The sequence below is a fragment of the Balaenoptera musculus genome, chromosome 4 (genome assembly GCF_009873245.2).
Source record: "Balaenoptera musculus isolate JJ_BM4_2016_0621 chromosome 4, mBalMus1.pri.v3, whole genome shotgun sequence".
NCBI lineage: Eukaryota > Metazoa > Chordata > Mammalia > Artiodactyla > Balaenopteridae > Balaenoptera > Balaenoptera musculus.
In genome coordinates this window covers 117,135,291-117,151,440 of record NC_045788.1, presented here as the reverse complement: position 1 = coordinate 117,151,440, position 16,150 = coordinate 117,135,291, and the positions used below count along the sequence as shown (strand labels likewise).

The 16,150-nt window shown below is 33.5% G+C and overlaps 1 protein-coding gene across 3 annotated transcripts in view; it reads right to left on the bottom strand.

The window, feature by feature from the left end:
• The window catches only part of USP25 (ubiquitin specific peptidase 25), a 144,992-nt gene that overhangs the window by 28,446 nt on the left and 100,396 nt on the right, over window positions 1-16,150 (bottom strand). For 2 of the 3 annotated variants that reach the window (XM_036851646.1, XM_036851648.1), the window contains 4 exons: window positions 15,790-16,018; window positions 14,153-14,353; window positions 5,024-5,163; window positions 263-376 (listed from right to left, as the gene is read on the bottom strand). In XM_036851646.1, coding sequence (XP_036707541.1) covers window positions 263-376; window positions 5,024-5,163; window positions 14,153-14,353; window positions 15,790-16,018 — 684 coding nt within the window. The remainder of the gene's footprint in view (window positions 1-262; window positions 377-5,023; window positions 5,164-14,152; window positions 14,354-15,789; window positions 16,019-16,150) is intronic. The other variant, XM_036851647.1, reaches the window with a different exon arrangement.

The following is a 16,150-nucleotide window of genomic DNA, read 5'->3' as shown; positions in this document are numbered from 1 at the left end:
AACAAATCCTATGTTTGCACAAAAGAATTAACTCTAGCAACATAAAATTATTCTTTTGACAAATCCATAAGCTTTCTACTTAAATTTTCATTTGAAATTTGAAGTACTGTCAGCAAATTGGTAAGGTAATTTCAGGCTGTGGGTGGCAAAGCTGTGTTATGCAGCAATAGACAATGTGATGAGGGTGCAGGCATGCCCAAAGTACTTGCATTAAATAGCAAAAAACAAGTGGAAACAGTGCAGAGGGCTATAATAAAGGTACCTCGTCATCATAACCCCCCTCCTTTGACTCAATCATAAATTTCCCTACATGAGGAATCGCCACCTCTACAACTTGCTGGTTAGAAGGTGGTTGGCTTGTGGTATTTTCAGGTTTCTGCAGAAGAAAATCATTAGTGTGAACATTAGAAAAGAGAACAATGGAAGCACTCAGTTTAAGTGCATAGACTCTTGATCCTTTTAAAAATACCTGCATTTTTTTAGTATGAAATGAAAACATCTAAAACTGAACATTAAAGCAAATGCATTAATCAGGTAATAATACAAGATTTCCAGCTTTCACTTTGCATCTCAAACACTAAATGAAATTTTAATTTTTTTTTCCCACAAAGCATCTTCAAATACTTAAAAATAGTTAATACTGAAATTGTATTTCCTACTGCTGTCTTTACAGTAGGTGAAAGTTTTATTTACTTTTTAAAATTCTAATAACTCCACAAAGCCTTTCTTGATATCTCCATCAAAATAAGATATGACCTCCTCTGAATCCAGGAGAGTCTGTAGGTTTTCTTTCTTATGATTTTACCTTTCTATCCTTTCTAGTAATCGATTGTATAGCCACTTAATATCCACACCACTGTGCTTAAACCCACTCGGTCGCAGCCTATGAGACCTAGTACAATATATTTATATCATGAGTGTCCAGTGAATTCTTGTTTTGGGGAAAGCTGCTAGAAAGTGATATCCATTTTTAACAACTCAGTCAGATTCTTCTTCTTTTCTTTGTTAACAAATTCTATGAATTTCACTAACCCAAACTAATAGAGTGGAAGCCAGTGTGAAATCCAGGAAGTCCATTCAAAGACACTAATATGGTTCATTCAAAACACTGTTCAGATTTCACAAGGATCTTACTTTACTGACTAGATTTATAACTAGCATATTCACTATTTACCTACAAACAAATTTCAGACGTACTTAAGGTGCTTGAAAGCAGCTTGCTTAAGTAATTTCAAATTGCACCATAAAAATTTCCCTAAGCAAAGATGAACTTTACTTTTGACATCAAATAAACAGAAAATTTTAATAAAAACAGAGTGGTTTTACTGCAGTTTAAAATACAGGTAAATTTTAGTGATGTGAAGACTTCCTGACTTTTCCAAAGTACATATGCAGAAAAAGTTTAACTGAACAATATAACAAGAAAAATGGCCAAGACCGGCATTGCTTCCTTTAAAAGAAGTGTTATTTTTAACCATAACATTTTCAGAAAAGCTTTCCTCGTTCTGTTTGAGTCCTCAATTTTTCAAGAGGAAACAACCAACCTGCATGGTTGTCATGATCGTGAGAGCTAATATTCAGCTAACCCAAAACCTGACACATTAATTGTTGTTCTATAAATGATAGGTATTACAAATATTATACTATTATGCTTCTTGAAATTGCTTATACTTGAATAATCCTAACCCAATATTACTATGGGTAATATAATATTATCTCTGTAAGTAGAGATAAGCTTGGTCTATGACATTTAATTAAGGATTTTTAATTCTTCCAGCATTTGAGAGAGGAAGAATTGTCCTACGTCTCCATTCACAAGAGTGAAATATAAGCAGGTAAACTAAGAAATTTGTCTGAACTTTTGGTGAAAAATTTCTCATAAGCAAACCAACCCAAAACAATACTATATTAAGAAGAAAAAATACAAATTTAAGGCAAGTAGCAACCAGAAAATGTATTCCTTAGAATACTTATCCTTACAAAATGACATTTCCTTTGGAAAAAAAACTGCACTTAGGAAAAATAAATGTTCTATAAACCTTCCCAGTTGCCACAGAAGAGTTTCAACAGCAATAACACTAATTAATTATTTGGGTGAAAGTTGAAAAAGGGAAGAAATTTTGGGCACATGTAGTTATTCTGTGTCCATCAAGTTTAGATATCCTAAAGCACCATAAAAAATTTTCATATAAAGAATTTTAGGGTTCACTGAAGTAAAGTACATTTATCTTTTCCTATTACTGTCAGGTCCCATATGGACACCTTAACAAAGGCTGAACTTGAAAGAGATTAAAAATAAGTTCCTCAGTTAATAAGTTGTAAAAATAATTAGAACACAAAGATTTTTATTAATTGCCTGAAATCTATTAAATACGTGATTTTTTAAAAAAGTGGTCCCATAAAAGGGTGATTAGAAAGCTATATATCTTCAACCCCTTTGGCTCCCTTAATATGCTCATACCTTTTTAACCTACTAACTTATGGAGAATCTAGTCTAAAGAAATAACCAGAAATATGGGAAAAGTTTCATTTTTAACAGCCTATTTATAATAATGTAAAAGTAGAAATCAATATATAAGGGGGAATGAGTAAGTAAATAAGAATTTAATCACTTAATGGAATACTAGTCAACCATTAAATGTTTTTTAGTTTGTAACATGGGGAAACGGTTATGTTCAGTGATTAAAAGAAGAAAAGTTAAGATATAAAATTTTATATGCAGTAGTAACTCAATTACAAAAATAGATCCCAAATCTGTATATAAAAATAAGAATGAAAGAAAACATACTAACTTATTAAGTGATTAACTTTGGATAGTAGAAATACGCATGATTCTTTCCTAGAGTCTACTTTTTTGAATTTTTAAATTTTCTAAAATATTTCACTTAAAATTAAAGACATTCTTCTAAAAACCAAGCTGTCTAAACATTTGGAGAGTATCTCTCTATGGTTTCTGTGATTCTAAGCTTTCCAGGAAATTCTTCTTCTACTAAAGTTGGAGCTTTATATATTGTATATTTGTGAAATGTTTAGGATTTAAGTAACAGAAGGAAATAAAGAGCGACTTAGGGCCTACACTACATGCTAGGCACTTAAAAAAATGATCTTAATTCATCCGACAATCACCTCCATTTTATATAAAAGAAAACTAAGGTTTAGAAAAATTAAGCAACTTATTCAAGTTTGCATAGCTAGCAAGAAGTAAAATTAATATTCAAAAACCCAGGACTATCTAATCCCCAAATCTGAAGACTCTGAAATTTAGTTTCTAAGGTATACCTTTAAATGAGAAAACCCAGTAGGTGGTTACCATGATCCTAAGCAACTGACCATGAGACCAGGAACCACTGGTCAGACAGTCATGATTAATATATCCTTAGACATGCTGCAGAATTTATACAGACAATGTGGCCAACTATTGGTGCTACTCCAGAAGATATGCCAGATAGAAAAATATTTATGCTACCTATCATATTCCCTCAATGCCATCTTTTTTCAAGTAAAGGTGAAGCAGTAGGTTGCTAGCTTATAAGATGATATCCATATGAATAAACTAATCAATCAAAATTTAAGTGCTGATTTCTACAAATTTAAATTACACATGATTAGCCAAACTAAAAAAAAAAAAAAAAAAAAAAATCATGATTCTACATTAAGCTAAGTAATGCTTCCAGCTTTCTGATACCAGTTAAAAGAATGATACTTATTAACCATAATGTAGGCTCTAACAAATAAAAATCTTAATTAGCAAAAGCCCTGGCAAATTATTTTTTTTATATCAGGCAAAAATATTTCTCCCTTGTTATCTACTCCTGTGTTTTTTCTCCCTCCCTAGGGTTTCTTCTACCATCCCCCAAGAAGTAGAAATCCCAGATCTATTAAAAGAAGCATTTTTCAGGAAGCGCTTTAGAGTTAGCAGTTCCTCATCGCAAGTTTTTTAGAGTCTCTAGGGACATTTGAAAAATTTGAAATGATCAAAAAGAAAAATCTATCTATATTAATACATTTTTTTATGGTAAGATGATATATAATCAAACTTTTTCAAAAAGGAAATTAAATTAAAAAATAATTTCTGATTACTTTGTTCATCAAAACATAATTAACAGAATACCCTATTAATTGAACATTTTGGTTAATCAAGGTCTTAGCACATTAAAGACATCACTGTAATTAGCAGGCTATTGTTGAGATTAAGTTCACTCAGTGGAAAATTATGTGTTGAAAAATTACATGTCCTGTTAGCTTTAGCACTCTAGGAGTGGAATCTTCAAATCCTAAAATTAGCTATCACGAAACTTGTATTAAGAGTTGTTTGTGCTCACTAATAAAATAAAAAATAAATGACTATAGCAACTGAATAGTTTTGTAGTATGAAATTCTTGAAACAACATCTCTCAGAATATCATATTCATTGAAACGTTAATGCAATACCAATGTGCTCAACTTACTGTTATAAAAAGACACACTTGAATACTTGAAAATTACCAATAAAGGAGGCTTATAATGACAATTTTATACAGGACACTACTGAAATATGCATAAAGTGTTTTATAATATCATATTTATTCTACTAATAATACTCTAACCTAGACTATCTAGTATTTTGTTAAACACAGTCCATGAAACAATGAAATTTATACCTTATATTCCCAACTATTCCAATGTAATAAGACTAACGATGGGAGGAGGGGTTGAGGGAAAAGAAAAATAATGCTAAATTTTGTACTTCTCTTTTTTAAGTTCCAAATCAAATGACTACTTTAGTCTATGATTATAATTTTTCATAATTCTCTAACAGGAAGACAGAAACTTATTTTTTTAGAAAGAAGCATTTTAAAAATTACAGCTGAGGAAATTACAGCCTGGCAGTTGGGTGACACCTACAATCACTCATCATGTTCAAGCAGAGCCGTCCCTTGGCCTGGTCTCTCCTGACTCCCAGGCAGGTCATTCTCCTTATACTGCTAGGAAACCTTGTGAACATTGATGGGTATGTTCAGAGAGCTGAAAGAAAAATTCTTACCGACTGTAAAACTGTTTCAGGACTTTTATCTTCATGCTCATGTGATGCCTTGGTAATTATTCGAATAGTTTCTTCTTTCAAGTGCTTTGAGAAATCACTTCTTGATGGCTGCTCTAGATATTCTGGTTCTCCTGCTTGTGCTTCATGAGAAAAGAATCAATTGTATATCTAATATAAATCAGTGAGTCTATACTAAGATATATCTGTTATTTATTTCTCATTTGAAGTTATACAATAATTAATTTTACTTTACTTACTCAATTTAAAGTAATACATGCTTCAATATACAGCACTTCCCCAGAATTTACCAAAAGAAAGAATCAGATCTCAGAGGAGTCAAATAATTACTGAAGAAAGCACTCATTATAGTTTATGCTAAGAAATTCATAGTAAATTTTTTTGTCATGATAAGTATCAAAGTCTAACTTTGGAAAATCATGAGCATTCTACCAAAAAAAAGAGGTAGGGGAGTGGTTTGTACAACAATCCTGGTCTGAGTTTCTGTAGAGAGCACAGTAGCTGTTTTTCTGGACACAGTATCCTTTTTCATACTTACCTAACAAAATCCTAACCCTGAATGAACCCAACCTTCTATCTTTTCTGAACCTGTTCCTGGTAGCTGAGTGTTGTCAGAGAAAAACAATTACAACTTGCCAAACTGGTACCAATATAAATTCAAGACTTCAAATACTACTTCTGTGAAGAACTCCTAAAGTTATATCTACTGCCTATGGTCTGAGTTCGAAACCCACAGATTCAACAATGTACTCTGAGTGTCCACTGGGTATTTAACAGGCAACCCCAAAATCCTTATACAACCTACAAGACGTTATATAAATGGGCCTCTGCCTATCTCTCCAACATTGCCTGGTGTTCTTTGCCCTTTACTCAAAAAAGAACACATACTAGTCTTTTTTCAGCTTATCTAATACAACAGAGAAGAGGTTTACCTTCCAACTTTTGGATCTTTCCTCATTTTCTTCCCTTTGCCTGTGTGTTCACCAATTCTCATCCCCCCCATCTAATAACTTCTATATATCCTTTTGTTTAAATACCACTTCCTCATGGAAGTATTCCTGATAACCACATTTCTAGAGCAGGGCTGCTCAGCCTCAACACTACTGACATTTTGGTTCAGATGATTCTTTGGTGTGGAGGATTGTCCTGTGTACCCAGGCACCTACCCACTAGATGCCAGTTGTACTGTCCCCGCAGGTGTGACAATCAGAAATGTCTCCAGTATTGTCAAATGCCGTCTGAGGGACAAAATCACTCCCAGGTGAGAATCACTGCTCTAGAGTAAATGTATACTTTCTTTTTAATAGCACTTACAACAATTATAACTTCATTATTGTTGTTAAGTATTTGTTTCAAGCCCATATCCCCTGCTAGACTGTAAGAATCGAAAGAGCAGTGATGTTATCTCCCTTTTGTATTGCTATTTCTTCAACACCTAGCATATAATAAGCACACAATAACTTAATGGAACAAATGAATTAATAAGCTAATGAATGGATAAAAAGAAATAAGAAAGTACACTAAAATATTCTACAGCGTTACTGGGATAGGTTAAGTGAGTCCTTGCTCAATCAATTGGTGGGACACGACAGGATACTGTCATCCTTTCCAATATTTTGTTAATTTAAAACTTTTCTCAAAGTGAAATATTATTCAAAAAGAAATACTGTAATTTCAACATAGATGCATGAGCATTCATTTATCCAATGAATTCTAATTAAGTGTCCAACTATGTGCCTGGCACTAGGCTAGGCACTGGGACTCCGAGTGTGAACAAAGCAGCCAGTCCCTGCCCCCATGGAGTTTACAGTCAACTATGGAGAAAGTTATTAACCAAAGAATCACGCATATGAATTGTGACAATATCATAATAATACATTATAGGAATAAAATGGGGCAAGGGTAATTTAATTATGGGATATGAGATAAACTGACTTCTTAGCTGAAGGATAATGGATTAGATTTGAAAATGGAAGAATGAACAGCCCATGAAGTGAGCATAAACTCAATCCAAACGGCATCTAGTGTGGCTGGACTATAGTATTACAAGAGGGGAGAGGTGGCCAAGAGATGATGCAGATAGGGACAAAACGGAGGCCTTTGAGTCACAAAAGTTTTGAAGGGCAAAGGAAGTGAATAAACATTTTAAATACAATGGCAACACGTCAAGTTTAAAGAACATTATTCTGACCACACTGCAAAGAACAGATTAGAGAGGAAAGTAAAACTAGAAGTCAATGAAAGTACTAAAAGGTACTACAGCAATATGAGCAAGAAACGACTGTTCTTTTAGATAACAGAGACAGCAAGAAAGAGAGAATTGGTTAGATTCAAGATGCATTTTAGACATAAAGGTTTGGAGACTGATGTGAAGATGACAAATTTTGGGTATGAGTAATTAGGATAATGGGAGTGAAATATACTATGACAAGGAAAACTAAAGGAAGAAATGCTTACAATGTGTGTGATAAGTAAAGAAGTTAAAAAAAGTTAAATGTCCTCATTTCTATATTTCCTGACTTTGGACTGCAATGTTCTTTCAGTGTCCCTGTATGATAGACAAGGTTAAGAAAATCTTAACCACTGCAACTCCAGCTTAGCAAGGCTTCTGCTTCTGGAAGGTTTCATAAGTGGCTTAAGTCAGCTGCTTTAGGGATTAACAGAGACAGACTTCTTGTTGATAAAGATTTCATTACTTGTGTTTTCCCCCTTTGTCTCTTCTCACTGTAATAGATAAAACATCAGTAGTTGATAGTACGATGTGAGCTTAATGCAATGAGGGCCAAGAAATCCATCTGGTGTGACACTGGTCTAAGCCAGGGAAACCTGGACAATGTATGTAAATTAAGTCCTTAAGAGAAAAAGTAATTTTATCTGATCGACACAGTCAAATACACCTTAGGTCCCCAGCGTCAAGGTTTCCTTCCACATAGGGATTTGAGTCCAAAAACCTTATGTGATGCTGAATGATTTTGCCTAAATGTCATATAAAACTATTTCCTCTAGAATTTTCCCTGTGTAAATATCTTCCAGGGAACTTATTTGAGTGGTACTGTAATCACAGTAGGTAAACCTATAAGGATTCGAGTTCTGGGAGTTTGGAAACAAAAACTTCATTCCCAACATGTTTGTTGAGCATATGCCATTTTCAGTACCGAGTTAGGTTATTAACAATGTAAAAAAAAAAAAAAAAAAAAAAGACAGAAAATTTACTCACTTTAAGGAACTCTCAACAAAATCAGATAAATGTATACTCCATTACAATACGAAGTACTGAAGGCAATAACAGACTTATGCACAAGGTCCTACAGAAGCACTGTGGACCTAATACACACACTTGGAATGATGCTGCATGCTAAGAACGGAGGAATGCCAACTGAGCTGAGTCTCAAAGGATTTGTAGAGAAAATTATCTTGATGAGAAAGAAGATGATTCCAGGCAGAAGGAATAGCATATGCAAAGGCACTGTAAAAGGTAATAATTGCTACAGGGGTAATTAGGGGGATTCATAAAGATTTGGGGATATGAGCAAAGTCTTAAAATGGACAAAATTTCAAGAATAGTGAGGATAAGAGGACATTTTCCAAATGAAGGATACTTCATGAGCAAAGCCTTAATTACAGGAAAATAACCTACAAGCAAGAATAATGGGGAATACCCTGGTTTAGATGAAACATAGAATAGTAGTTTTGGAAGAATTACAAGGGAGTCAGATTATAATAGAGGGTCTTCATAAAAAAGAAAAGAGGTTTTAGCTTCATTTTGTCAAACCAGAAGAGAAAAAAACATGTTCACTAGAACAAACAAATAACCAAAGGAGGAAAATAGAAAGCTCTTTCCACTATCCAGAGATAAGCACTATTAATATTTTTAGTATTATATATTCCAGATTTTACCTACCCAAATTTTTTAAAAAAAGTTATTCTGAATATACTGTTTTTAAACTTAATATAACAATCATTCTTCCTCTCGATACAATTTTTACTGATTATACCGTGTTCTTCTGTATAAAGGGCTCATACAACTAATATTTTACCATACATTTAGGCAATTTCCATTTCTTTGTTAAAAACAGCATTAGGACAAAACATCTGGCTCTTTTATGTTTTTTGCACACACAACAGTTTTTGTTCATCCTGTAACCCTATAGGAGTCTCACGCAACAGTTTTTGTTCATCCTGTATCCCTAGAGAAGTCTCATCCCTGCTGGCCTATATAAATGGTAGGAGCTCAAAAAACAGAGACCACGCTGTTTCCTTTATGCACTAACTGGCATTTTATGTACTAACTGGTCCCACAGTTATTAAAGTGTTATTGTTCAGGCTTCAGCTTGAAATACAGCTGGTGATTACTTATGTGACATTTGTTATTCTTAATTCCTGGAAGTCTTCCTTGGTTACCTACCTGCAGCTACAAACTCCTAAACACACTCATTTCACCGTGAATGACCAATTCTCTGTAGAGGTGTAAAATGTCCCTGTACCTGGAGTATCTTTCAAATCATTTATTTAGTTTATGGATGCTTCACTGAGATTTTTGGATGGCTATCCTCCACATAAGATATTTTCCAGCCATGTTCTATGTTGATAATAGAACTTATTCATTCACCTATTTGGCTGTTATATAAAATCCAACATTCTGAGAGTACTCAGAACTTGCTCCTTTAGTCCACCTTCATGTTGAAGTAAAGGGTTGGGAGGACCTTGGGGGTGTTCTGTGCCTGTTTTCTGGTTATGGTCTTTAGCATTTTAAGAGAGTCAACTTGACAAGCAATTGACTTTCTGTTAAAGCATAAGGATCTGCTCTCTAATCAACTATTTAAAAAAAGAACAATAACTTGTATCTTTCAGAAGTATTTTATACCTTAACTTACTAATGAGTCATATTTATTACATGCAAATTTAGAACAATATTTAAAGAGTACTGTGTCAAAGAATAGTAGTCCGTTTTTCTTACAGAAATGTATTTAAAATCAATGATTCCCCAAAAGCAGCCTATAAAGAGCCATGCTAAGCTGGCTGCATAGAATCATCACAGAAACAATTTTAAGACTTCAGATTCCTAGGTGGCACCACAAACAGAATTCTCAGCAATGTGGGGAGTAGAGGCTTAGGAACCAAAGTTAAACCTAAAAATTATCCAGGATAGAGCTATATCTGCACAACATACTTTTAGCCTTCTTCCCTAATGTATAGTTATTTTGGCTACCCTTTTTTTTTTACATATACATCTTTATTGGAGTATAATTGCTTTACAATGTTGTGTTAGTTTCTGCTGTACAACAAAGTGAATCAGCTATATGCATACATATATCCCCATATCCCCTCCCTCTTAAGCCTCCCTCCCAATCCCCCGCCTCTAGGTGGTCACAAAGCACCGAGCTGATCTCCCTGTGCTATGCAGCAGCTTCCCACTAGCTATCTATTTCACACTGGCTATCCTTTTAAAATGGTTGCATTCCCATACACTGAGGATCACCCCTAGGAAACTCATTATTGCAATTTCCATAGGGAATGAAATCAAATCAGAAAACATTCAAGGGGCATCAACCATGTGTCATTTATTATGCTAGATTCTGGAGATTTAAATAAGAACATCGCCCGGTCCCTGTTTTAAAGGAACTTGAAAATATTGAGGATATTGTTCATTCTACCAGGTCTTACTCTCAGGAACCAACTGTACTTTCCTGGAATATCAGCTTATTTTTGATTTGTAGACCATTTGTACCTCATTTTTTGGTTTCAGTTTCTTTCTTTTTGTTTTTAAAATCCGAGTATGTTATATATATATTGTAAGGACTTCAAATAGTTTTTGAGTAAGATATGGGTAACACAAGCAAAACAGTAACAGGCAAAGCTCTCTCTCCTTCAGAATAATTTGTTTTATACATACAGCCTAGAGCCATGCTGCTTAACCACAGGTACACCTCAGAATTATCTGACCATCTTTTTAAAAATATATATTCTGGACCCTTCCTCCACTGATTCTGATCCCAGTAAATCTTAGGTGGTATGTCCTGTTTATACTCAGAAAAAGTCCCCCAGGTAATTCTGATGCATCGATATATACCGCAGTAAAGAACTGTTGGCTAAATCTCTAAACATAAGTGTTAAGGTAAGTTTTCTTTTGCAGTAGGCAGGTTAGGGAGGTAGTGTGAGATGGACTAAAGAATACTTTTCTATCATTTATTATTTAGTTTCAGTAAGACAATGAATCGTGTGGGAGAAGTGATGCCTATGGATTTCTTGGTCACCTGTTAGAGAAGAGGAACAAATACTCATTTAATTAATACTATATAAATTAATATTCTTATTTGGAATATCACCCTTAAGAAATTGGATTTTAATGGTTCTTAGGTTACAGCTTTACTGAAAAGATTTGCAGGGAGAGAAAAAAAAAATCACTCTGATGGATTTTATGAACAAGATTTCCTTGTATTACTTCCACTAGTCACTCATAATCCTAGTGCACACCTGAGAGATTTAAACACAGGTTCTCTTTGACAGTCTGAAAGTATTATACCAAATTAAACAAATTACTTTGAAAACTGTGAGGAGAGACAGGAAAAAGATGGCATAGGCATTAAAGTAAAATTTCTCTACTAATGATAGGATGTAAGTGATTCCAATGAACACTATAATACATTCCCTTATTCAATTGTGGTATGTTAAATTCCCCTGTAACAGAATATGGATTTCTTAATATGATATGTAAGATAATACAGTAATAGAAACCAATCTTTTAAACAATAATCTCACCCCCAAATTTATAGATTTAGAACATTCTATTTCTACTAACTCAAAATGCATATTTCTAGCAATTCTATACAGGACATAATGTTTTCTACTGAGGCAGTATTGTCACTGCTTTCTAAAAACCCAGTCTGGAAGATAACTATCATAACAATTACATATGAATTGACCTTTTCCATCTCTTTATTTTTTAGTTATTCTGGCTCCTTTCAGAAATACATCTGTATTTCTCTTCAAGTTTTTTTTTTTTTTTAAATACTAAAGAGGGACATGAACATATATGCCCAATACCTACTGATGAATTTTTTAAAACTTACAAAACAGAATATAAAGTGTATAATAGGAAGTATTGATCAGGATAAAAAGGGTGTGGAGCATACACATGTGGCCTTTTCATAGCGAGGGAATATAAGATGACAAATGTAAATGATGGGGAAAAGCTGGCTAGTCCTGTCAGACAGGAATATTAGTGGGGAATATGTATTAGTCTGATTTAGTAAAAATAAAATGTGTTAAGTCTGTAAATTTAGATAGTCTCGTGAGAAACAGAAAAGATGGAAAAGAGACTGTACAGAATTTAATATTTTGATGTTACAAAATATAACTGAGCCAAGAATAATAGGGTTGGAGCTTAACCAATGACTGGAGCACTCACCTTCAGCTGAGCGCTTAGGTGCCACTATCACGCCAATTATGCAGCCCTGTCCTCCCACTAATAAGGTAAGAAGAGCCGTGTGCAACTGGAGCACTTAAAAGTTAAGCAAAGAATAACAGAGTAGTTCCATCTTGGGGCAAGTTCTAGGGAGTAATTTGGAAAGGATATGTACAGAAGACAAGGGATGAAATCACAAAGAGACGGAACTGACTCAAAAATGAAAGGAACTATAACATAGTTACTACACTGTGATTTGAACTCAGAAACCTCTTGATATCTACTGAGCTATTTTACTTCCTACTAATATGGACAAAGTTACTATAATGAAACTGCATTGTTATGAAACTATTATAGAGTTTCACCTGTTCTACACAGTGGCCCTTGATGTACAGGAAGAAAGTACAGTCCTCGTCTGGTAGAGCTCACCAGAGACTACAATGGTGGTATTCAGATATACTGTACTGTATTTCTGTATCAATATGTTGGTATCTTTGTTGGTATAATACCATTATCTTGGTCTTTTAAAAATTCTGAATCAATGTCACTTAAAATCAAGATCAAGGACCCAACTATTCAACTCATATGAGAACAAGTTCCAAGTTTGGAAAGATCTGTGCATGCCTACATCAGTCACCATACCATATTGTGGTACTATAAATCTCTCATTGAAAGAATAATTCCTTCTAAAGTTCAGATGATAATGCTGAAACCTACCTAGGTAAAGCTGCATGGGAATCTGTCTATAAAAGATGAAGTTAAACAAACACCTAAAATGCTTTCTTAAAAAATAAAAACAAAACACACAGATCTTACAAAAAAAAGGGTGATTCAAAATGATCCACTCAGAGTTAAATAAAAAAAATAAAAAAAAAAAAAGAGAGAGAAAGAGACAAATGGGGTTAAGGAAAATATGTTTAATTTATCTCTTCTCATTTCCCCAACCACTAAACAGAAATAGCACCTTTCCTACAGTACAAAACGTTATCCTAAAATATTTTGACAACTTAGTGATGAAATTAATCTTAAAAAAAATCATTAGACATTGTATTTTCAGCTTTGCTAGAACATATTTTTGTACAGTGTTCTTGATATTTTATTGATTTCATCACCTAATAATTGTAGAATGTTTAATATTTATATTTTTAAACACTTATCTTCTCATTTGTTTTACAGATCTATATAGATTTTTGCTTGGAATATATTAAATATTTAGTTCCTGCTAATTTTGTTTTTAACTTTAAGAATTCTGAAAAAAAATCAAATAAATACCCTACATGAATTAATACTATTTACCAGTAGTGTTATTTTGCTCAAATATGAAATTATTAGAGTTCATTCCTTTGATAGCTTTAGTGAATTGGCTTGGGTTACCTGTGGTTTCACAGTTTTGCTAAGCATCTTGCCAAGAAAAGTCAATCAAAGTAGGCAGAATAGGTAGAGGGAGAGTTAGCAGAATCATCTCACTTAACTTGAAAACAATATATATGTACATACAGTGTTATCTGGCAAAGGGGTAAGCTAAATTGTTGCCTTTTATTATCTCTGAGTGATGGAACTTCAGATGATTTTTACTGGAGTCTTCATGTTTTAGGATAACTAAAGTTTTATGTTGTTTTTGCTTTTTCAATGAGCATATCTTATTTTTATAATAAAATATCAATAAATATGATATTGATAATAAAATGCAATAAAAGCGGACTAACCTGTTGTCACAGAAGACTCTGACTCTCTCAATTTCTGAGATGCTAAAAGTTTTTCCTGCAAAGCTTTCTGGGCAAGCTGTGCATCCCATTCTTCTAGTTCTTTCTCAAATCGCTGGTTGTCTTCCTCAACAAAATCTCTTAAGTCTGGTGGTAGTGTTTCTATTCCAACAAGGGCCTGCCCAGTTTCTTTATTAAACTCCTCTGCAAATCATATTTCAAAAACTATTATAAAATTAAGGATTAAAGAAAAAATGCAAAGCTCAAAATAGAAGGTGTTTCAAATGTATTTAAAGTACAAATTATTACCACTTGGCGAATCAATATTACCTATATATTAAAAGAAAACTCAAACAAATGCTCAGAAAAACAATGATGCAAACATTTGATAATCCATTATAGGTAATGTTCTCAGCTTTTGCTTTTAGGCTGAAGAGTTAAAAAATGGAACAAGACATAAGGCCAAAATTGTTTGCTACTTTTCAAACACTGACATAGTTCTACTTTTTCTATTATAAAATACCAGACGTTTGATTATTCATGAAGTAAAACTTACCACAAAATGAGAAGAAATAACTCATAACCTCAAAAACTCAAAATAGAACTAAAATTCTTTTTCATCTGAAGCAGTTAAGTATAGCAATATACTTATATGCAATTTGAAAACTAATCAATCAATATAGCAAGATTTCTTTAAACATCACATAAGTAGTACTTAAAAGGGTTACTCAACCTCTACCACACACACACAAAATAAATTTTAGCTTTCAGTCATAAATGAACTGCCTAACTAGTTTTGCTAAATGGTTAAATACAAAAGGAAAGTTTATTTTTATCAGTCTCAACAAACCTTTATTAAGTGCTTTTTATATGCAAAGCCTATATTAGAATATGAGAAATAAAAAGATTAAGACATAGTATGAAATGGTCCCTGGCTTTGAGCCAATCAGAGTGAAGTGGGAAAGACAAGTCAACATACAATTCCAACACATAATAAGTGCCCAATAGAGGTATGCTATGAGAACACAAGGAGGGATACTTTGTGGCAGGTCAAGGAAAACTTGGCAGAGCAGATGACATCTGAATTGAATCTGGAGCGATGAGAAGGAATTAGGCAAAACAAGAAAGAAATAAGATCATTACTGGCAAAAAATAAAAATAAAAAACATAAGAACATATAGATATAAATGTGTGAAATGATTTGGTGTGAGCCAAAGAAGTTCAAATATCAGTAAAGTACATAAAGTTTGAAATGGACAATGGTTATAAATGAAGCTGGAGAGACAATTAGAGGCCAGAAGATGGAGGCTTTATATGTTAGGTTAAGGAGCTTGAATATGAGTCAATGTGTGACACAGTCGTTAAAGGGATTTTAACAAGGAGAAAAAAATCAGATTTATATTTTATAATAGTTACTAAATAGTTAACTTTGAATACAAAATATATTCCAGTTTTCAGCCCTGGTCACATTACTTTTCAATTCCAGTTTTCTCACCTACAATAACCCAACAGCATTTTCTAATCATATTCATCACACTCTTTAGTAAACCACACTTAATTAATCACACCAGAGACCAGAGTCACATAAAAGGGTTACTTATTTAAAAATACATACCACCCTATATATTTCATATTCTTACCTTGCATTAAGAATTGTGGCTTATCATTTATGTACATTAAACAGTATGCACTGGCATTTCTATAACCACCAAAAGAGTCCCTCACTAGCTCTTCCCATGATGATTTTGTTACAGCAATATCATTGTACTTCATCCACCTGTTTTCACGATGATCAAAAATGTATGCCCAGTAGTGCCCGGCATTAGCTTGGCCTTCATGAACTAAAACAGCATGTAAGCGATAAGGAACCTAAATATGAAAAAGAAGAGTTAAACTGTAGTTATGCAGTCTATTACACCACATCCCATGAAACCCACAAACCATCTGACTGGGGGATCCCATAGGAGCATTATGTTTTTTAACAAGAGTAAATTGGCTGGG